At 58.3% G+C, this 22232-nt stretch overlaps 1 protein-coding gene across 1 annotated transcript in view; it reads right to left on the bottom strand.

Annotated features, from left to right (window-relative positions):
• The window catches only part of SECTM1 (secreted and transmembrane 1), a 31038-nt gene extending 9170 nt beyond the window's left edge, over positions 1–21868 (bottom strand). Inside the window, exons 1-4 of the mRNA XM_078437970.2 lie at positions 21743–21868; positions 16287–16536; positions 13077–13213; positions 11507–11654 (exon numbers count right to left, since the gene is read on the bottom strand). Coding sequence (XP_078294096.2) covers positions 11507–11654; positions 13077–13213; positions 16287–16536; positions 21743–21868 — 661 coding nt within the window. The remainder of the gene's footprint in view (positions 1–11506; positions 11655–13076; positions 13214–16286; positions 16537–21742) is intronic.
• Between the last annotated feature and the right edge of the window lie 364 nt (positions 21869–22232).

Consider the following 22232-nt stretch of genomic DNA (forward strand, 5'->3'; position numbering starts at 1 on the left):
TTAAAGAAACTTTCTCCTAAGATACTTATGACTTACAGAAATGTGATAAAGTATTCATTTGTGAACAGACTGAGGCATTTAACTTTTCTGTCTACCTGAACCCTCTGAAACTCAGAAACTCTCAGTGGGCATTCTTTCTTCCTTGGCACTTATAATCTCTGCAGAGGTTTGATAAGATTCTGGTCTCCTTGTAACAGGACACCACTGGGAACACTGGTTATTTTACCAAGGCTTTGACTGGAACGTCATATTTGAGAGTGACATTCATAGACTCACATATGACCAAAGAGCTCTAAGGAACTAAGGTGGACTTTATGAAACATGGAGCCATCAAGCCCCTTGGAAATGTTGGTCAGATACCTGCTGACAGAGTTCCCAGCAGCCTCGCCAGGTGAGCAAAGAAGGTCACTCCTGGAAGGTGCAGGAACCTCAGGACACTTTGGGGACCTCGTGGAGAGGAATCTGCCCAAATCTTCAGGGATTGCAGGCAGGTCTGATGGCAAGTATTTGGCTTGGCTTCTGGCCTGGAGAGGCTACTAAGAGTTCAATCCAGACTCCTTATGAAAGGTTCCAGCAAAGCAGATTTTAAGAGATCTATACGATCAATCCCTATTCTTGCTGAGCTTATGTAAATGATTAGACCAAGTTTGTTAAAACTGGACTTGTTTTTCTGACGAATTCGTCTCCCGCAGGACAGAAAGCCACTCAGGCCGTCCGGACCGGGCCCCATCAGGCTCTCCTGACCACTCCGTCAGCGGTAACATTCCACGGCTTCTCCCCACGGGCCCATCTTCCCAGAATCGAGACGGCCTTGGCCCCAGACGAGGAGGAGCTCCTGCCAGGTCCAGCCCGGAGCTGGGTGGAGATCTCTGCCTCTTCACACCTGAGCCTCGAGGCCCATGAATCTGGCCCACTGCCAATCCTCATTCCCTGGCAATCAGTCATCCTGTGATATTATCTTAGAAAACTCCCTGAATGCTTTCCTCTCGAAACTCTCACGACTTCTCCCTCCCAATTCCAAGGCTTCATTCTCGACCTTTTCTTCAGGGTGACCTCTCTGAATTTTACTTGGTCAGAAACCAGAACTTACCTGGAGCCACTCTCCCCTTGATGTCCTGCTCTCACAAGACAATCCTCACCCCTTCTGGGACCGGGTAACACCAGGATGGTTTTCCTGGAAACAAATCTGTTCGTGGCTTCTTTCCTTCTCAGGACTCCTAATTACCGGTCCCCCTCTCGTCAGTCTCTTTGTTAAACTGGTCTCTTCTAGAATCCAGCAATTCCATATACGAACGAAAGTTCAACGGGCCACACCATCGGAGGGTCCCCTCCCCCACATCCCACGGGCCTGGCCGCCTAACCGCCTATCAGCACATCATATAATACCATGATCTGGTCTATAACTGCGCCGACCCCTGGCGCGGAGACAAGCGTAGGTGGGGACATCTCTCTGCCCCTTGCTCAGCAGGAAGGAGCTGCTGAGGATGCGACGGCCACCCGTGTGCAAAGATCTGTCACTGCCGATGTGTCTGGAGGGAATGTGGAGGTCGCTTTCAGGAAAGAGCCTTGAGGGGTGGGATGCAGAAAGGGCCGTGGCGACTGCCTGGCTGAATTCGGACCTGCCTGCCAGGCGACCCCCCCGAAACATCCACAGGCCCTAACTGACCGACGGGCTACTTACAGCCAGACACAGTTACCGAAAGAGGGAGAATCCCGTGTGTCACCACGCCTCCTCACCCTCCCCTTTTAAAAGCGGCCCCCTCCCACCGCCTGGCGCCTGGCGGCAGACAGCCTCACCTCTGCAGTCCTGCCCTGCCTGCCGCTCCCCTGCGGCGTATTCACTAAACCTCCATCTCCTTTGTTCCGCCTCCGGTGAGTTCTTTCCACCCGCTTCCGCCGACCCACCTTTGGGGACCCCCATCCGACACCCCGTTCAGACACCGCACTGGGGTGGGTCGCGTCGAGTGTGATGTGTCGGCAACAACAAAGCCCCCTGCCCTTAAGTCCCGGCGCTCTGGTCTCCGGTGAGCAGGAGCCCGTGCCAAGCCCAGAGCGGCCTCTGTGAGGACACGGACCCCGAGTCTCCTGGACGGAGGGTTTTGGCTAATGTGCTGTAGGGGCCTGGCGTCTTATGAATGTTCTAGTAGCCATGTTCCTAAGTTTCACGAATTAGAGGCAACCGCTCGACACCCAACGGGCAGTGTCCCGTCCGTGGGCGGGCATCGGTTTAACGTAACAGCGTTCAGGGCCCAGAACTGCCTGTGGTCCTCGCACACCGTTCTCACCACTGGTGCAGGCCGTGCCAGAAGGCTCACACCCGGCTCTGACCTGGACCTTGACCCTGATCTGCACCTTCAGCCCCACGTTCCGCGTCCCCTTCCCCAGCCCCCGGGCATCGCTCCCTGGCTCTTTGATGCACTGTTTTGCCCCTCTGCGCATCCCTCACACGTAGAGAAGCTTTATTTCAGTGCTTTCTGACGGTTCAACAGGCTACAGTTTCTGGTGGCTGGGCCCCAGCCCCGGGACAGTAGGGGTGTGGCTCCCCGGGAGCCGGGTCCTGCAGGCCTCACCAGGAGAGGTCCCTTTCCAGGCGGCCTGGGTGCGGGCTGGTGCTGCCTCTCTGGCTACCTGTGTGTGATTTTTCCAAACTTATTTCCAGTTTAACTTTCGTGGCAAGAAGGGCTTCTCTTCAAGTCATTACACACACACCACGTTCGCAACACAAGAGCAAGCGGCAGAGAGAAGGTGAGGAAGAAAGAACCCCTGAAAGACTCGCCCCGGGAGGAGCCGTGGTGTCTCTGAGCCCATCATCCGCGTGTGCTCTCGTGCGTGTACGAGCACACACGCACGACTTCGCGTAGGCGGAATCCTGTTGGAGGAGATCCTTCCTCATAGACGGCTCCTGCCCCGGCCCTCCCTCCCCGACCCCCCTCTCACTGTGGGGACCGGGTGAATGGCGGCCCCCAAAAGTCACGTCTGCCCACAACCTGTGAACGTGACCTTGTTTGGATATAGGGTCTCTGCAGACCTAATTACGTAGGATGAGAGTGCACTGGAGTCGGGTGAGCTCTGAATCCAGTATGATTCGTGTCCTCAGAAGATGAGGAAAATCTGGACAGAGACAGAGACGCGCAGGGAGAACACAGCAGGACGACGGGGGCAGAGACGAGTGCAGCCGCTGGCCCGGGAACTCCCGGGCCACCAGAAGCTGGAAGAGACCAGGAAGGATCCTCGACTGGAGCCCAGGAGGGAGTGTGGGTTTTGGGTTTCCGATCTCCAGCACTGTGAGAAAATAAACTTGTGTTGTCTTGAACCCCCAGTTTGTAGTCCTTTGTTACTGATGAGGGAAACGAAGGCAAGAGGAAGGGAGCCAGAATTAAATCTCCTTACGGCCACCGATCCCGGAGACACAGAAGCTCGAGGCTGGCCTGTGCCTTAACGTTCATGTTTCATTAAACACTAACAGTAACCTTAACAGTAGCCCCGCAAGGTCCCGAAAGCCTTGCTCCAAATTCTTGGAGGACAGACGCTGTCCCTACCCACCCCCCAACCCCCCCGCCCCGATTAAAAAGTGTAGAATCAGTCACTCCTCACAACCCAATGCAGCTCTTTCTGTCCACGGGTCCTGTCCCCGTGCTTCAGTAAAACCACCTTTTTGCACCAAAAATGTCTCAAGAATTCTTTCTTAGCCCTTCGCTCTCGAACCCCAAACTTCCACGCTTCATAATTTCACCATCACGGTCACCCCAGGCACTCCCACCGTCCCCTGCCCCGAGCCCGCAGCCGCACGCGCCCTGCTTTCTCCCGACCCCGACAATCCTGCACAAACCAGGGTGCGGGGGGAGCGTGTGGGGTCATGTCCATTACTCTGCATCTGGGTCTCACCCAGCAGGGCCCTTTGGGGAGGCCTCGGCTCACGCTCCCCCAGGCCCCCGCCCTGGATTTCAGGGCTCTGTGAGGCACACCCCCCGCCCCACCCCCGCTGGGGCCCCTGCTGCCGGGACCTCCCCGGCCCGGCTCCCCTCTGGGTTTCCGTGGTGCCACCACCTTAGCAAACTCTGCCCATCTTCCTCGGGGTCTTCTCTTTATGCGTTTGCAAGACTTGTGTTTTAAGGAAACAAACTGTCATCTGTGAGGCAAAGGTGTTCCTGCTCGATTACTTCTCCCTTGGTTATTTCTGGAATAACGGGATGCCACGCGTTTATGTCATTCTGTCCTTTCCTTGAAAGCTTCAAGGTTTCATTTAAAAAGTGTTGTCTGGGGGCGCCTGGGTGGCTCAGTCAGTTAAGCGTCTGATTTCGGCTCAGGTCATGATCTCACGGTTCGTGGGTTCGAGCCCCGCATCGGGCTCTGTGCTGGCAGCTCGGAGCCTGGAGCCTGCTTCGGATTCTGTGTCTCCCTCTCTCTCTGCCTCTTCCCTATTCAAGCTCTCGCTCTCAAAAATAAATAAACGTTAAAAAAAATTTTTTTTAAGTGTTATGTGTTTGAAGTGTCCTCTTACAGAGGCCTCCCAGGTGGGGGGATCCATGGATGGCCAAACTGGACCGACTTCCACGTTTGAATCATGAATCATCTCAAAGCCGTTTTGCAAGTGACACGTGACTGGGTCCAACTCTGCTTTCTTGCAGGACAGTGGGCTGTGCCCGAGGCGTCCATTGAGGGGCACACCCGTCTCCTCCATCCAGCATCTGCCCTCGGGCCACGACACTACCAACCCACAAGTTTCCGGGTGCTTTGTCAGCTGATGTCACGCTGGAAGGCGGTTTCTGTCCTGCTCTCTCTGTATTTTTCCTTACGGGTCTGTCCCCCACAAGTCCATTAGCATAACGTGATCAGCTGTCTTCTTGGAACTGGAATTTGTTGATGGGTGCATAAGGGTGGCCGTCCCAAACCTGCCCGAATCTGCTCTGCGTAACGTGACAGACGTGGAGATTTCACCGCTGGAAACTCTCCAGGGGCGGCCCTTTTTTGGTTTTGCTGTCCGTCAGCAATCGTGGTGATCAGGCTTGAACAGCTCATTACCGTCACATGTTGCTTGTGTGAATGGAAGGTTTTAGAAAGAGGCGTCGAAACTTCGCATGCTGGGGCTTTTTCCAGGCACCTCAGATAAGATCTGCGAAAGTTTTCCCCGAGTATTTTTTTTTTTTTAATGTTTATTTACTTTTGGGAGAGAGAAAGAGACAGAGTGTGAGCGGGGGAGGGGCAGAGAGGGAGACACAGAATGGGAAGCGGGAAGCAGGCTCCAGGCTCTGAGCTGTCAGCACAGAGCCCACTCGGGGCTCCATGATCCGTGAGATCAGGACCTGAGCTGACAACTTTACCGCCTGAGCCCCCCAGGCGGCCCTCTAGTAATTTTACAAAATAACTTTTCTTGAATTGCAGAACACAAATTTTCCTTCTTTTTCCTTCCCCTCCACCCGACATGGATTTTCTTAAATTAGGAGACACAAAATAGTGCCCAATGGCCCACGGGTGTGCTTGCTGGTCCCAGTGGTCTGTCCGGGTCCCCTAGCCAGAGCCCTCTGTGTCTCCCGAGGGAGACCTCTGCCTGGGCCCTGTCTGATCCCTGACACCAGGCTGCGCCACAGGGAGCCAGCAGGAGAGTCACCCCTGTTGTGTGGCCTGTGGCCCAAGCTTGCAGGAAGCCTCAGGCCCCCAGGGTTTCCATCTTTAACTACAGTCCGTGGGGACTGAGCTTCCCTCCCAGTGGCCTCCAGACGATCCCCTGGCCTCAGGGGACACCACGTTTGCGTCTCGGCCATCGGTGGACCCACACGGCTCTCTGCTGCCACTGGCTGACCTCAGCATGGACTTTAGTGCCCACCCTTCCCTGGTGCTCCTTGTGGGTCGGGGTCCCTGTCTTGGGGGTGGGAGGCGGCAGGCTGTGCTCTCCTCTGGCTGCAGGTGAGAGGACGCACTCCAGGGGAGGACAGCTCCTTGATCCGGGCTCCGACCCCGCAGGGATAAGTGAAGGCGCACCCGAGCTAGCGGGCAGGTGTCCTGAACGCAGTGTGGACGATTCACACGGAACCAGTCCCAGAACACGGAAGCCAGCGCCACGTTTTGGTGGCTGAGCAAGCAGCAGGGTCTCCCGTTGGTGGCCTGGTGGTCACCCGATGTCCGGAGCACAGACATGGCTCTGAGCCCTCTGTCCAGACGTGCATTTGCGTCCACCACGCTCCTCAAGCGTGACTGCAGCACTTAGCAGGGAAGGCGGGAGGTGCCCAAGGGTCTGCAGTAGCCGGGAGGAGACCCTTCCCCTCGAAACCTTCCTCACCACACGTCTTCCTGACTCTTGTCGGGGTTTATCCTTCCCAATACGTTTACAGTCACGTTTCGAGTTGTAAGAAAACTCCCTGGGATGCTGACTGAGAATAAGTAAATAACTTCTTTCACAATCCTGCACCTTCCAGGGCCTCCCTCCACGCAGAACCAGGGCCACCCAGCCCGGCTAAGCCGCCGCCTCCGCGGGGTCTGCTGTGATGTCACCCCGGCACCCCGTGACACCCCCACACCCACGCACATGCACACGCAGGCCCACACGGGCACACACACCCCCTCTGCGGTTCCCTCAGGTCCTCGGACGTGCTCGGCACACAGGAGGTGCTCAGTCCCCGTGGGCCTGAGCGGCCTGCCCCCGGCCTCCCTTCTGGTCCTCGCTTGGACCAGGTGGCGTGGAGAGGGGGTCACCTCAACAAAGGCGTGTTCGTGTAAAACGTGCTGCCTGCCACACTGGACTTTGGAAGGGAGTGGGCATGTTGACAAGCAAAAGGAAAGTGAAAGGCAGGCGGCCGTCCCGGTCACATGAGCCAGCTGGGGTGGGGGGTGGTGACCTTCTGCCCCCAGGGCACGGCCTCCTGGGGACATGGGGTGCAGTCCCCGCCTGGCCACCCTGGGAAGCACCGAGGGAAGCCCACCAGCCAGGGCCGACCCCGCCAGCCTCTGCCGTTTTTAATGCACCTCGTACTCTCAAATCCTAACAATCACTTTACATTGACTAATTTTAAAATCTTATCTATTTTAGCCTCACCTTGAGAAACACACATCATCATTAGGTGTGCTATTTACACATGTGTTTTCTAATCACAATTAACCGGTTACAAGACAAGCCAGGAAGCATCACGGATTCCCTACCAGCACCTGGCGTCCTCTGTTGTGTCCTCCGGGGAGGCTGGAGCTTGTGCCCCCAGAGGGCAAGGCTCCCAGGTGGGCACTGGCTGGGGCTCCAGGCTTCTCTTCCTGGGGCCCAGCCCCCGCTCCTGTGACCTGTGACCCCTCCCCCAGGCTCCGAGGGCCCTCCCTCACCCGCAGTCACCTCTTAGCCACTCTTCACACTCTCCTTTTGCTGGGAGAGGTCCTGACTCCCCATGAAATCCCCTGGTTCCAGGCAGGGGAGAAGGGGACACTTGAGCCGCACCCCTTTTCACCTCCAAACTGTGCCCACCTTGACTGGTGTCATGTCCTCTGTCACAACCCCTGTGGCGCTGGGTGGCAGTGTCTGAGCCAGCCCAGATGTCGCTGTGACAGTCTGTGGGTCAACACATGAGACAGACCAGGCCCCTCCTGGTGAAGAAGAAGGCACAGTGCCTGCTTCGCTCCCAAGGCCTTTGTCCCTGAGCTGGTGCTGGACTTGAGCTGGGGCAGTCTCATCTGCTACTGAGGCAGGCAGGGGATCATCTAGGCGGTGACTGTCCTGAGCAGTCCCCTCAATGATCCCCCGATCCCCACCCCCAGTGACACTCAGAGCCAGGTTTCTACCTGGGAGTACGTTGGAGCCACCAGAGGGTCAAAAATAATCATCAGTACCCAGGCCTGCCCTACGGGTCCTGGGTTATTGGTCTAAGAGGGCTTGGGCCTGGGAGCAGAGCCGAGGGGCTGGGGGAGACCAGTTGGGCATGGCTGGGCTGTGGGTGGTCTGCGTGCTCTGGGCTGAGAACAGCTGCTTAGGGCACCTCCAATCCCTGGCGGGAAAGAGCGTGGACCGGAAGAGGTGGCGGCTTCCCGCTAGGCCGGGGCTACGTGTCAGCGAGTGTCGTTCAGAACGAGAGGGCCTGTCCTCCCCGCTCCCACCCCCATCCAGGCCAGGTGCCTGGAGGGTCAGGGTCCTTCAGTGGTGCAGAGCGATCCCTCGAGTGGCTGCAGAGCTCTGCTGGGCCCTGACACCAGGGGACAGAGCCGGGGGATCAGGAGCCCTCCAGCTTTGGGGCAGACCTCCAGGACCATGGACAAGTCTTAATATACTCGAACTAAATCTGAAAAACACAGACACAAACTTCCACCTTATAGGAGCACAGGAAAACCTGCCAGAAAAGAGCCGGACTAGGGACGCCTGGCTGGCTCAGTTGCTAGAGCTGCAACTATTATACTCAGGGGCGTGAGTTCAAGCCCCATGTTGGGTGTGGAGCCGATTTAAAAAAAAGAAAAGAGGGGCGCCTGGGTGGCTCAGTCGGTTACGTGTCCGACTTCGGCTCAGGTCATGATCTCGCGATCTGTGAGTTCGAGCCCCGCGTCGGGCTCTGTGCTGACAGCTCAGAGCCTGGAGCCTGTTTCAGATTCTGTGTCTCCCTCTCTCTCTGACCCTCCCCCGTTCATGCTGTGTCTCTCTATGTCTCAAAAATAAATAAACGTTAAAAAACATTTTTTTAAAAGAAAAGAAAAGAAAAAAAGAGCTGGACCGGAGGAGGGGGAAGCTTCCATTGTTCTCTTGCACATCCTGCCACCCTGAACCTTCTGGGGTCCCACAGCTGTCCTGGGCCCCACCTGACTTTTTCTACTGATCATTGCCCCTTCCTTTTGGACCTGGGCATAGGTCTGAGCCAGGCTCAAGGCACGGATGCCAACGCTGAACCTCAGGCTTATCTGTGAGGACAGTGCCCGTCTCGGCTGCCTACCCTCAGAACAGTCCAGCGGTCAGAGGGCAGGGCAGAGAGCCGGGTCTGGCAGGCAGGGGTCCCCCTCACCGTTCATTGCACCGCTGAACCCCTCCTGGCACTCCTGCTCCGGGGAATCCCGTCGTTACTGGGAGGTCAGGGGTCATCTGAGTGCAGTTTGGATGTGCTTCTGGGGACTTTGCACTTCAGGCCACGATCACAGCGGGCTGCCCTCTGGGCACAGAGCCAAAGGCAGCAGAGGCCCCACAGAATGCTGTTGCTTTTTGTTTTTTTATGTTTATTTATTTTTTGAAAGAGAGAGAAAGAGAGCACCAGCTGGGAGGGGCAGAGAGAGAGAGGAAGACAGAGGATGCAAAGCGGGCTCTGTGCTGACAGCAGAGAGCCAGAAGGGGGGCTTGAACTCATGAACTGCAAGATCGTGACCTGAGCTGAAGTCGGACGCTTAACCTACTGAACAATGCCATTTCTAACTCCTGCCCCCTGGTATGCTGGCTCTGCCCGTTTGTCCACTCGTGCGAGGAGCGGAGCCCAGGCCTGGCCATCTCTGGACAGCAGCCCTTACCCAGAGCGAGAGCGGCACCCCGGCCAGCAAAACTCGCCACTGGGGAGGCCATCTGGGCCTCCAGGCCTCAGTGACCGGGTCCTGGAGGCCCCCGAGGGCAGCCGCAGTCCCTGGGCCGAGCTCCTCCTGCCCAGTGGTGGCTGTGCCCTCTTCCTCCAGCCCCTGACTGACCCAACCCCCGGTGGCCGTTGTGCATTTGGTGCAAGAGCAGCCAGGCCCGGGTTTCGTGGCATCGGTGGTGCCGCCCCGTGCGCAGCAACGTTCGGTTGTTCCGGGGAATTTACCCGGAGAAACTTCTCCCTGGTGAGACAGGCAGCTCTCTGGGCTTGCCAGGCACATACGGACCCCCCGTCACACTTGAACCTCAGATACGCAACCCCCCATTTTGGAGTATGTGTTCCATGCAATATTTGGGACGTGCTTACACGTAAAAAAGGACTCATTTTCTGAAATCAAATGTGGCAGCCCCACTCGCTCTGCCTGAGCCCTCTCACCTGCCACCACCGTGGCGAAAGACAGAAAACCAGAGAGAGAGGGTGACGGGGAAGGAGACTGGGAAGGAGACAGGGAAGGAGGCGGACGCTTGGCGTGGTGCAGGGAGACTGGGTGTGGGGCCCGGGGCCGACAGACGTAGCCTCACGGTGGCACCTACGTCCTGACACAGGAGTCACAGCACCGGTGTCCACGGGGCCCCTTCCAGGAATGATTCACAGGCTCGAGAGCTATCCGCACCTAGGAGTCACTGACGCGATTCGGGAAATGCCTGCTTCTGTCAGCGCTGTCAGCAACTCGTCCCCCTTTGGGAAGAGGGGAACTGGGAGCCGGGTCTGTTGGCGGGCCGGGTGCACGGGGGTCCCCCGCTCCCGCAGCGCCTAATAGCCGCTTTCTCCCCTGCTGCGGGGGTGCAGTGACCCCCGCACGGACTTAGGTGTCTGTGCACAATGCTGACCTGGCCAGCCTTTCACCAACACTGCAAGGGAGGTGACTAAGCACCTGGGGAGACGAGGGGGGGAGCCCCCCCCCCCGCAGCCAGAGCTGGGGGGGGGGAGGGAGCGCCCGGGGCCAGGTGCTTCTGCCGGCATCATGGTCCTTGCAGCCGTGGCCGGGAGGGGTCCCCAGCCGGGCAGTAAAGTCCTGCAAGCCCGGGGGCTAGGCTGGCAAACACTTCCCACCTCCCCTCTGCTTGTCTGTCTCCCGCCGGGCTCACAAGACACCTGTGCCAAGAAGCCTCGTCCCCACCACCAGCCCAGTGAGACACCGCCCTGACTGCAGGGGCCAGAAGCACGTGTGCCCCCAACCCACTCTATCACCGTCCCCAGGGTCCCCAGGGACAAGAGGGCCTCTCAGGGGCTCTGGGTCCTCTAGCCACAGGTCTGGAAAGTGGTTTTCAGCTGCAGGTTATTAACCAGCAGGGGGTGAGGCACCGCACAGAGCTTGTTGCTGTGGCCAAACCACACGTGCGTGCGGGGGGTGGGCTTGCAGAGGGACCGCTAGAAAACCCACCCCGGGGAACAGGCTCATCTCTGGGCTTCTGGAGCACATCGCCTCTTGGGCAAGGAAGTCTTAGGCGGTGGCTCTTTTCTGTTTTACTGCTGTGTGCGTGAACGTGTGTGGGTGTCATGGGCGCGTGAGCCCATGAGCGTGAGTGCACACACGTGTAAGTGTGAGTCTGGGGGAGCACGAGTGCCGCCCTGCCGGGCCTGGGCGTGAATGGGGCAGGGGGAGGAGGATGTTCTGTCCCGAGTCAGTGGACACCCGCGACCGGACTCCCTGCCCCCTCAAAAGCTGAGCCCGGGGGTGCCCCGCAGGGAGGCGGTCCCACGGTGACCTGTAGCCCCCCTCCTCTCTCCCCCTGTGCCGCACCCTTTGCCCCCGGCCGCCTGGCCCACAGACTCTGGCGGGACGCTCGGGGCCACCTGTCTGTGGGTGAGGGTCCCGGCGCCCCGCGCTCCCGGATCCCCAACCCCCAGTGTGTCCATCCCAACGCGTATCCCGTACCCTCCACCGCGGAAGTGCACCCCGCGTCCTCGGCCCCGGCTCTCCGAGCCCTTACCTGCACCCCGGCTCCCTGCACAGGCTGCCGCTCCTGTGCGCACCGAGCCAGAGGAGAGTCGGCCGCCCGGCCGCTGAGGGCGAGGGCGGAGCCGGCGGGGGTGGGGAGGAGGCTGCCCGAATGGGGCTCCAGGATCCACACCCAGGGCCTAGAAAGGGAAAGAAACGCCTAATTAGGGGAAGTCACTGTGGAGCCGGGAACTGCCCCAAATTCACAGAAAGTGTTTACGACCTGCTTGGTGGTCATTTATTCTACCTTTATTAGAAAGCACTTCACTAGCCGGTCATTCTAAAGAAAACAGGAAACCGGCAAGAAGCCTCTTCCAGGAAAGCGAATCCTGAAGTTCCAGGAAAGCGAATCCTGAAGTTCTCTGCGCTCAAGCTCAAGTCTGGTCACCACTCCTTGGAGCTGGTGGGTCCATCCCCTGCACAGATCAGGGACCCCACAAGTCCTCAGCGGGGCGCACATGCACACACGCACACGCACGCACACGCACAGGCACCTGTGTTCGCTGAGAATCCACAGGAGCTCATTAAGCCTGCAAGTCGGCTCAGATGCAAGTTGGTCCGTCGGGGCTGGGGTTGCAGGCAGGGGCAGGGGTAGGAGCGAGCAGGGGCAGGGGCACCGGGCAGCTCAGTGGTTGACTGCAGCTCGGGTCATGATCTCACAGTTTGTGGGTTCGAGCCCCGCGTCGCGCTCTGTGCTGACAGCTTGGAGCCTGGAGCCTGCTTCCCATTCTGTGTCCCCCTCTCTTTCTGCCCCTCCCCTGCTCGCTCTCTATCTCTCTCTCACAAATAAACATAAAAAAAATTAAATTAAAAAAAACCTGCACACAAATGTTCATAGCAGCATTATTCATACCAGCCAAGAGGTAAAAAATCCAAATCCAAATGTGCATCAGCTGATGACTGGATAAACAGCGTGGTGTATCCACAATGGAATATTATTCAGCCATAAAAAAAGAACAAAGGTGGGGCGCCTGGGTGGCTCAGTCGGTTAAGCTTCCGACTTCAGCTCAGGTCATGATCTCGCGGTTCGTGAGTTCGAGCCCCACGTCGGGCTCTGTGCTGACAGCTCAGAGCCTGGAGCCTGCTTCGGATTCTGCGTCTCCCTCTCTCTCTGCCCCTTCCCTGCTCATGCTCTGTCTCCCTCTGTCTCTCAAAAATGAATAAACATTAAAAAAAATTATAAAAAAAGAAAATAAGTAAACACTTTTAAAAAAAGAGCAGTGAGCGGGAGCAGCGGCCACCCTTTATTAGCCCTTGAGCAGAAGGAGGCCCTCCTCCCGGGTCTGTCCACTGAGGGTCTGGCAGTGCTGGGGACACAGCCGGGGCCTGCGTGAGCCATGCCCACAGAGAGGCGGAGCCCCACAGACAAGCTTCGGAAGCAGGGGCTACTCGCTTCTCACGTACAAATGGCTTCGGTGGTTATAGAAATCACTGTGGTAAAAGTCTCCCCTTAACTCTTGGAAAATGGGAACAAGGAGGCACGTGTGAGGGTTGCCGTGATGTCAAGCGGCACAGGTGTTAGCTTGCCCTTCTGCTCTAGGGGACTCTGTTCTGTCTTGGACTTTGGCCCGCAGCCGCCGCACCAGCTTTCCAAGGCTGGCCGGCCGGCGCCCGGCTCCAGTCAATACAGACCCAGCGGCGGTCGCTGGCCCCTCGCCCGCGCCCGCCCGGCGGCTCCCTGCCCCTGTGCGGATCCGGCCTGCGGCCGGTCCCCGTCCTGTGAGCTCACACCTGGGGCGGGCACGCGCTCCAAAGGAGGGACTCTGCCTGGTGGGTGGGAGGGCTCAGAGCTGGGCATCCGCCCAGGAAGACCGCACGAAGGTCAGGGTAACATGCACCCCTCCGTGGAGGGGTTCAGAGGCCACGGGCTCCGGCACCCACCCAAAGGCCGGTGAAGCACCTGGGACCTAAACTCCTCCTGCCCCCTCCTCTGTGCCCGGCCCACCGCCTCCCATGCACTGCCCCCGGGCCTGGAGGCGGGGCTTGTCCCGAGGCCACCGGGTCCCAAGCCACCCTTCCCTCCCCTCACATCCAGCCCGCCCCCCGGGTCCCTGGGCTCAGCAGGGGCTCCTGGGCGGGGGCTTGTGGCCAACGAGTCCCTGGGGCATGGGACTGTGCGGAGGGGAGGGGAGGAGGGTTCCACTCCATGAGGGGCCCGAGCGTCAGCTGGGGGCTGACAGTCTCTTGTCCCCATGCGATGGGGAGTCTAATGTAAACGTGCACCCTGGTGACACACGTATGTATCTTGAAAATCAGTGAGTTTGTTCCGGAAGTCGTACAGAAGCCTCACAAAACCGCTCAGACGTGCGGTGGAGGGAGCCGGTGTATCTCTTGGCGACTCCTGCTTTGTCCCCGGAGGTGATGCCCACGGACACGTCCTCCTCGCTGTCTGGAGGCCTTCCGTGTGTGCAGACACTCACACGTATCCGATGTGCGTCTGCTTCCCAGTTCTGTACAATCCTGGGATCCCGCCTGCGAAGGGCGCTCGGCCCCTTCCTTCTCCCCTTTCTCCTCCCCTGCCCCAACCCCCCGTGTCTCCGAATCACGTTTCTGCTGCGCTACGGGGTGTGTGCGGTTTCATTTCCTTTGGGTTCCTGGAATTTCTGGTTTCAGTTTTGATTTCCTACCGAGCCGAGCACGCTGCCACGGCTTGCTCCGAGACCCTCGCTGGGCTGGCTCTGTCTGCTCCCAGCTGGCGACCTCACTCCAGCTTCCGTCTCCACTCTCGGGGCTCACCCCTCCCTGAACCTTGTTGCGGTTTGGTGCAGGCTCCACTGATCGAAGGCCGTGAACGCCTCGCGTGTCCTCGAGAGGCACGTGGATTCCCTGACAGTGCCCCTCACGCCAAGGCGGTCAGTGGGGAAGCGTCACCTCTTAGGTGCTTGCCGATTTGGACCGGCTTGAGCCGCCCGTCGTTGAGAGGGGTGGGCCGGAATCCCGCCCTGTGACGGGGCCTGTCCATTTCCCTGCAGGTCTAGCAATCTTGAGTCGTACGTCGGGAAGCCATGTTATTAGATGCCTTCAGATCTTAACCTGATATTCTTCCTGGCAAGTTGAGCCTTTCACTGGAGACCCTTTTCACCCTGATCATCGATTTACTTCAGAGTCTGTTTTGTCTGATATCAGTGCAGCGACACCAACTCTCTTTGGTTAGACTATCCCTGGTCTTCTCCGGACTTTTCCTTTCAGCCACTGTGTGTCCACAGGCTTTAGACGCGTCTCTTGTACGCAGACGGAGTCCCCGCTTGTATCCGCGCTGCCTCTCCGCCAGCGTGCCCGGCTGCTCTCTCTCCCAGCGCCGCGGCTCTTTGCATCAGCCCTTTCTTTTTTCCTTACCCGAGGTTGTTGCTTCCTTCTTTGTTGTTTTCTTGTTCTCCTTGGTAGAATTTAATCCAATTCTAATGTATCTTTTTTAGAAAATGTTAAAGTTTTAAGATGTAAGACTATGGGGCGCCTGGGTGGCTCAGTCGGTTAAGCATCCGACACTTGGTTTCGGCTCAGGTCATGAGCTCACGGATCGTGGGTTCGAGCCCCGCACGGGGCCCTGGGCGCTGACAGCTTGGAGCCTGCTTGGGATTCTCTTTCTCCCTCTGTCTCTGCCCCGCCCCTGCTCATGCTCTGTCTGTCTCTCAAAAAATAAATAAACTTTAAAAAATTTTTAAAGATAAAATGTAAGACTAAGTGTAAATTTTTAAAAAATTTTTTTAATGTTTATTTATTTTTGAGGCAGAGAGAGACAGAGCATGAGCAGGGAAGGGGCAAAGAGAGAGGGAGACACAGAATGTGAAGCAGGCTCCAGGCTCTGAGCCGTCAGCACAGAGCCCGACGCGGGGCTCGAACTCACGGACCGTGAGATCATGACCTGAGCCGAAGTCGGACGCTTAACCGACTGAGCCACCCAGGCGCCCCAAGACTAATTGTAAATTTTTTTTTAATGTTTATTTTTGAGAGACAGAGAGAAAGGGAGAGCGTGCGTGCGTGCACACGCATGTGAGCGGGAGGGGCAGAGACAGGATCCGAAGTGGGCTCAGCACTGACAGCAGAGAGCCCCATGCGGGGCTCCAACTTACCAACCGTGAGATCATGACCTGAGCCAAAGCTGGATGCATAACGGACTGAGCTCCCCAGGTGTGCCTAATTGTAAATTCTTGACTCACCTATTTCTGCTTCTAGTGGAATCCACAACTCAGCATGTTGTCCTTCCAGAATCTGTTCCTGAAACTTCTGGTTATTTTTGTCCCGAGCATGGGATTTTATTGTTCTTGTAGCTTCATTTTAGATTTACATTTTTAAAAAAGTTTGCTTATCGGGGCGCCTGGGTGATGACAGGCCACCCCACTTGTGCTCGAGTGCTCTCTCTGCCCCTCCCCCAGTCTCTCTCAAAATAAGTAAACTTAAAAAAATGACCTCATGGGTTCTGATTGAGGTTATAAAAAAAAAGTTTATTTGGGGGCGGGAGGGGCAGAGAGAGAGGGAAAGAGAATCCCAAGCAGCCTCCATGCTGTCGGCACAGAGCCCGACGTGGGGTTGGATCTCCCGAACCTGAGCTGAAATCAAGAGTCGATGTTCAAGCAGTGAGCCACCCAGGCGACCCCAGAAAGAATCACATTTTAAGTATTGATCCTTCCGAGTGAAGACCAAGATACACTTTTCTCTTTATCTCAGTGCTCATTTACTTTCTCCACAGCATTACATAATTTGTAGAAGTGGTTCACATTTCTTACTAAATTTAGAAGTATTAGTGTTGCTGATTTGGGAATGCGTGCGCTCACCGCAGGACGCGGCCGCCTCACACGTCTGTTTGGCGACAGTGCCCAGAGACTCCTCCTCCCGCGGTCCTCCCGCGAGCCCCTCAGATGCTGCCACGGCCCACGGCGGCACATGGAACGAGGGCTGCAGGTGTTCGGGGGCCCCAGCAGCGGCCACGGGTCTGTATGGGAGACCCTGCAGGGCCTCGCCGTCCAGTTCCGGCCACGGCCGGCCTATTGCAGGCACCCCCTCCAGCGGCCGCTGGGCCGCAGTCTGCTGGACCAGGGACGAGATCCGTAATGCCCACGCCCTTTCCCCTCCGGGAAGGACCCGGCCGGAACAGAGTCAGGGTGGAGGCTGTGCCTTTTCCCGGAGGAGAAGGGCAGGCTCGCCAGTGTGGGCCTGCCACCCTCAGTGATTTTAGGAATTAAAACTCTCTTTCCCCCTAGTAACGACGAGGTGTTTGTTGTAGAACGTTTACCAAGCGTAAAAAAGCCCCAGATCACCTGTGTTACTGCCCCTAGAGGGAACCTTCTAGTGCTTACGGGTGTAGTGACTTCTCGCCAAGGGTGGAGGCAACAGGGTTGGTGGGCTCTGTCTTCCCTGTGCCCTGAGTGAGTTCCCGGGCCGTTTTGTGAGATGCCCACCAGCGGCTCTGACCATCAGATGCCCTGCAAGGACCCCCCACCCCCGGTTCCACACCGACCCCCCCCCCCACTCTGTGGCCTCCCCCCGCTGTGGGAAGATCCGGTCAACCCTGCTGTTCTCAGGGCACAAAGGACCGTGGTTCCATAGCCTGTCCAGCTACTGCCCCTGCTCGGCCTCCAGCTGGTCCCCAAATAGCGAGATGCCTCTTGTTCCAGTCCCTCTGAGCTAAGCGTGGGCATCTGGGCCCAGCTGGGCATGCAGGAGCGAGCACTCGCCCGTCACTCCCGGTGTGACAAGTGGGTTGGGGGACTGCAGGGGGCAGGTGCAGGCCCCTGGGGAAGGCAGGAGTGCGAGTCTGGCCCAGGGTGGCCCGTCCCTGAGCCAGCCTGGCCTCCCCCCTCGCCCTGGCAGGAGGATGGGGGCACTGGACTGAACCCTGCTGCCAGACCCCGGGAGAGCCCTCAGCCGGCCCGGCCAGGGTGCAGGCGCTGTGGAGAGGGGCGATCAGACCTGCCCCTCAGAACTCTCACCCTGCAAGACTGCGGCCTCTTTGGCAGCGTAACGTCCCTTCTGATGTCCTCAGTATTTGTTGTTGTTTCCTCTCACTGCCCTGTTCCAACGGCCCGGATCCTCCCCGGCTCAGTTGTTTACTTGGCTTGTGGAAGGTGGGGTGGGGCAGGCTTGTGGAGGGTGGAGCAGGGGCACCCCCGGGAGACTAGCCTTAACCCCAACCCCAACCCGGGTTGTCGGGCTGGACCAGCCTGTGGGATTAGATCGTGCGGGGATTTCCAAGCCTGCCGCCGGCCCCTGAGTCGGGCCGAGTGCCCCAGACCTATACCCCGTCTTCTCCCTTTGGCTCCCTGCCCCCAATTCCTAGAATTGACTCCAAGGCACTCCTGGACTCTGCCCGGCCATGGGGGCCTCCTCTGAGTGGTTCAGCCGAGGGGCTTGGCACCCTCCCCTCAGAGGCTCACTCAGCCCTTAAGTGGGGGTGGACGCCACAGAGGGGCCAGGGGGGCGGTTTGGGAGAAGGACTCAGCCACCTTGGCCCAATGTGATGGAACCTCAGCTCCAGGACGTTTCCAGAACAAAGGGACACCTCTTGGCCCTTCCCCACAGTCCCTTCAATCCGCCCACCGACCCAGAACTGGCTTCTCAGGCGGTCCATTCCGCATTTGACTTCCTGCCTCCCCTGCTGGCCCAGGGTTGGACCAAACAGGCCTGAGGCCACTGGGCTGGAGACTGATGAGATCTTTGTCCAGAGTAGGGAATGCCCCCCAAGGCCAGAGGGCCAGAAGGGACCCTGGGGGAAGGGCTGTGAGCAGAGGGCCTGGGGCAGTAGGTCAGAGAGCCCTGAATGGGGGCAGGTTCAGCCCCGGCCCCCGGGGTGGTCCCCACATCCTGGAGCCTGAGACCTGGGATGTGCTGCCCGGAGGCAGGGAGGCCCACAACTGGAGGGCAGAGCTGAGAGAGCAGCTGGGCTGTAGAAACCTGAGGGAGAACATCACTCTAGGCTTGTCATCGCCAGGGGCATGGGTGTGGCACGCAAGGTGGGGGGTGAGGGGCAGGGCGGTGTGGGGCACAGGGCAGGGGGATTGGGGTGCGGGACAGGGGTCTGTGGGGTGCATGCTGCAGGGTGTGGGGCAGAGGGTGTGGGGCACAGAGCAAGGGGGTTGGGGCACGGGATAGGGAAGTTGGGGTGCGGGGCAGGGAGGCAGCTGCCAGCCTGCATGTTGCCTTCAGCAAGGGGCCAACGACCAAGGGTGTTCTGTTCTGACCATGTTCCTGCTCTTCCACAGTGCTGTGTACTGTTCTGCACACAGTAGGTGCTCAGTGAATGCTGCTAACCATTCTGCACACAGTAGGTGCTCGGTCAGTACCGCTAATAGGAGATCAGATTTTCAGCCCTTTTCCCATATGGGGGAGGCACACGTGCACCCCCCCGCCCCCGCTGCAGCCCCCTCTCCCCGTCTGGAGGCGGCTGCTGATCCAGGGGGAGGTGAGGGACTGTGTAAAATTTCTGGACGTGAGAGACTCCATCTTCTCTTTTGACTAATGAGCTCCCGACGTGGGCCGGACACGGCAATTGTTTCACAATAGCTGCTCATGAAATGTCAGCACAGCCATTGGCATTGGGATCAGTAGGTTAGTACAGTAAATTACAGTAAGTTAGGACAGTGAATCAGTATATGCCAGCGATAGTTTTTTTCATGTTTATTTACTTGGAGAGCAAGAGAGCACGTCAACAGGGGAGGGAGACAGAGAGGGCGAGAGAGAGAGTCCCAAGCAGGCTCTGTGCCATCAGTGCAGAGCCTGACACAATGCTTGTTCCCATGAACCGTGAGATCGTGACCTGAGCCGAAATCGTGAGTCGGACGCTCAACCCACAGAGCCACCCAGGCGCCCTGCCAGGTATGGTGTTCTTTGTAAGCGCCAATAAAATAATCAACACCATAGTAATCAGAAGTGGCTCCCCCAGTCAACAACACGTTAGCAGTTTTTTTCTCTTTTCTTCATCTAAATCATGTGATTACTGCTTCCCTCTTTTCTTGTAGAAACGCCTTGCTTTCCCCACCGAGCGGCACATTTTTCTGATTACTCTGGAACATGTGCTTCCCGAAACCCCCCGCCCCCATGTTCTTACTTAGTTTTGCTTTCGTTTCTCCATGGACAGTGGCGTGCATGTTTTCTGGAGAATTCGGAATCAGGTCCTCTTTATAAAACAAACCGGCCCCAGAATTTGGCGCGTTGCCGTTTGTTGCAGAATCTCGGGCCTTGACGGGTGGGGGTGTGAGCAGTGGCCCCCACCATATGGGTCCTTGCGGGCAAAGCTCAGGGACCCTCCCTGCAGCCCCAGCAGGTCTCGGAGCAGTGACGGGCCTGCCGCCGGCTTTCAGCGGTTTGGATGCGGTCAACACGGCTGCTTTCTGAATCAGTCTGATCTTTTCAGACTATGTGTGTCTCAGTTTAAATGAGCTTCTTGTAGATGGTGTAGAGCAGATTTTTATTTGTCTGATCTGTTTTTTACCCAGATAAGACATCCTCTGTATATTCATAAGGAAATTCATTTCATTACGTGGTTACCTGGATTTTACACTATACTTCTAACAGACTACTCTCGACAATGCTTAGAAACTGAATATATCCACTTGACTATGTTCAAAACGGGCCCCCTTCGAGCCTGCCATCTGGGCGTCTGGTCTGAGGCAACGAGAGGCCAAACCTCGTAGAACGTTTGGGGTCCCTGCAACACTGAGCCCCAGTGTCAAAACGTGTGCCTTCCAGGTGGTGTGCAGGTTGATCAGAACTCGTGTCTCCACTTACGCTGAGATAGAGACTTAATGCGCATTTCTCTCCCCTGGGGAGCGCCAGCCGCTTAGTTCCCGTTTTGCTGCTGGATGCCACACCTCGCTGGCCTGGGTGACAGGCTTGGTGAGATTCAGAGGCTAGATGGGGCGGGTGGGTCGGTGGGTCTTTTGGTCCTGAGGGAGGGGCCTGGCCAGGGGCCTAGGAGTCACCTCAAATGAGGGGATCTCCACTCTTGCTCACCCCTGGCTGACATGCGGGGCGAGGGACGTGGGTCCTGGGGAGGCACCTGTCGGGGGGAGGTCGGTCCTTCGCAGAAGCCAGGCTGGCAGTGGGCAGTGGGAGGGCGTTGGACAGAGTGGCCGGCCAGCGGGGAGCCCACGAGCCCCGAGGCACCTGTGGGAGGCAGGCGGGACCGTGGGAGGGTGACGGGGTGGAGCACGGCCCGTCCTCACCCAGGACCCGCCACTAGCAGTCAGGCCTTCTCTCGCAGCTTCTGAGGAAGCCGAGCCCCAGTGGTTCTGCCCAGAGCACAGACACAGTCAGCCCGGCCATCTGCTTCCTGCTGTCCCCTCTGTCCTGTGGGCCCATCACACGGCTGCCAACGGCACCCGGCTTTCTGCGAGCTCAGGGCTGGTCTGAGGGATGTCTGTCCATCGAGATGTCTGTGACCCTCACTCCTCAAATCACAAGGGGTTGGAAACATCTGCGCTTGCTCTGCACAAGGGTGCAAGCGTTGGGCGTGAGGCCGAGGGCCGAGACGGGGGCCAGGTCGTCGGGGGAGGCCCCTGCCGGCCCAGGCAGGCCTCCAGGTGGCTGCCATCTGGGGAGGCGATTCCACTTTGCACGTGGCCCCTCGTTGGCAGGTCTGAGTCTGCACGCTCGGGATGGGCCCGGGGGCCAGCTGGCACTGGCCAGACCCACGTCACGGGGGGACAAAGGCCATGGTGGCCTCCACTGGCTGCCAGTGTGCTCTGCCTTGGGAAAAGTGTACTCAAAGGACAGACGTAACCGGCAAGTGGCAGAATCCTGGCGGCGGCTGGCCTCCGTGTGATGGCTGGGGTGGGGTTCTGTGTTCGTACCCCAGACAAACCGGCTGGAGACAGGGCCTTCTGCTCAGAGGAGGGAAACACAGTCACAGCCTCTGCGGGGGGACCTCACTCCTCACTCGGGGCCGGGCTGACCGAGGCCCCTCCGTGTGGTGATGGCACGCTCTCTATCACGGCTCCCACGGCTGCCGTGGACAGCCCACACGTGGACTCATCTGCCTCGGCCGCGAGGCCCCGTCGCTGATGCCAGGTTGCGGTCACCTGTCTTGTAGGGCAGGCCCGTGGACCGTGGAGTGCGGGGAGCACGCTGCCTCCTTCCAGCCCAGATCCCGACGGACCCTTCATGCTCCTAACAGGCTCTCTCTTCTGCTGCTTAATCTTTGCCGGGACAGCTTTGGGGACCTGCGGGCGGCTCCCAACCGTCAGTCCCCACGTGGGCTGGCCGGCTGGAGCCCCCGGACGCTGCTGGTCCTCACCTCGGACTTCCAGCAGCTCACCTGTCCGGGGATTGTGCCACCGCCCGGCTCGGCCGGCCCCGCGGCCAGGGGAGGCCCTGCAGGCCGGGCAGTTCCCTGGTCGCCGAGGAGCGGGAGGAAGGACATCCCGCACAGGAATGCTATCTCTGTTTTTGAGGGAAAGGAGGAGCGTCCCTCCCCGCCAGCGGCGCACTGACCCCCACCCGCGGCCAGCCCGGTTCTTCTCCACGAACAACCCTTCCCCGTTTCCTCCCGAGACCTGACAGAGCGACCCTTCCCTCTCTCTCCAGACTCGCCAGCAGTCCCGGATGGCAATTCTCTGCTGTTTTCGAATAAACTCATTTTGCTGGTGAAATGAGTGGCTATTGTACTTTTCAGGTTGACAACCCCCCTCAGGAAAGGACGGCTTTCCCTTCCCAAGACCACCAACTTCTCCCGCCTCCCTGTGTCACGCCCGTCCCTCCTGACTGTCCCGGCGTGATGGGGGACC

Source organism: Panthera onca, chromosome E1 (genome assembly GCF_046562875.1).
Source record: "Panthera onca isolate mPanOnc1 chromosome E1, mPanOnc1 haplotype 2, whole genome shotgun sequence".
NCBI lineage: Eukaryota > Metazoa > Chordata > Mammalia > Carnivora > Felidae > Panthera > Panthera onca.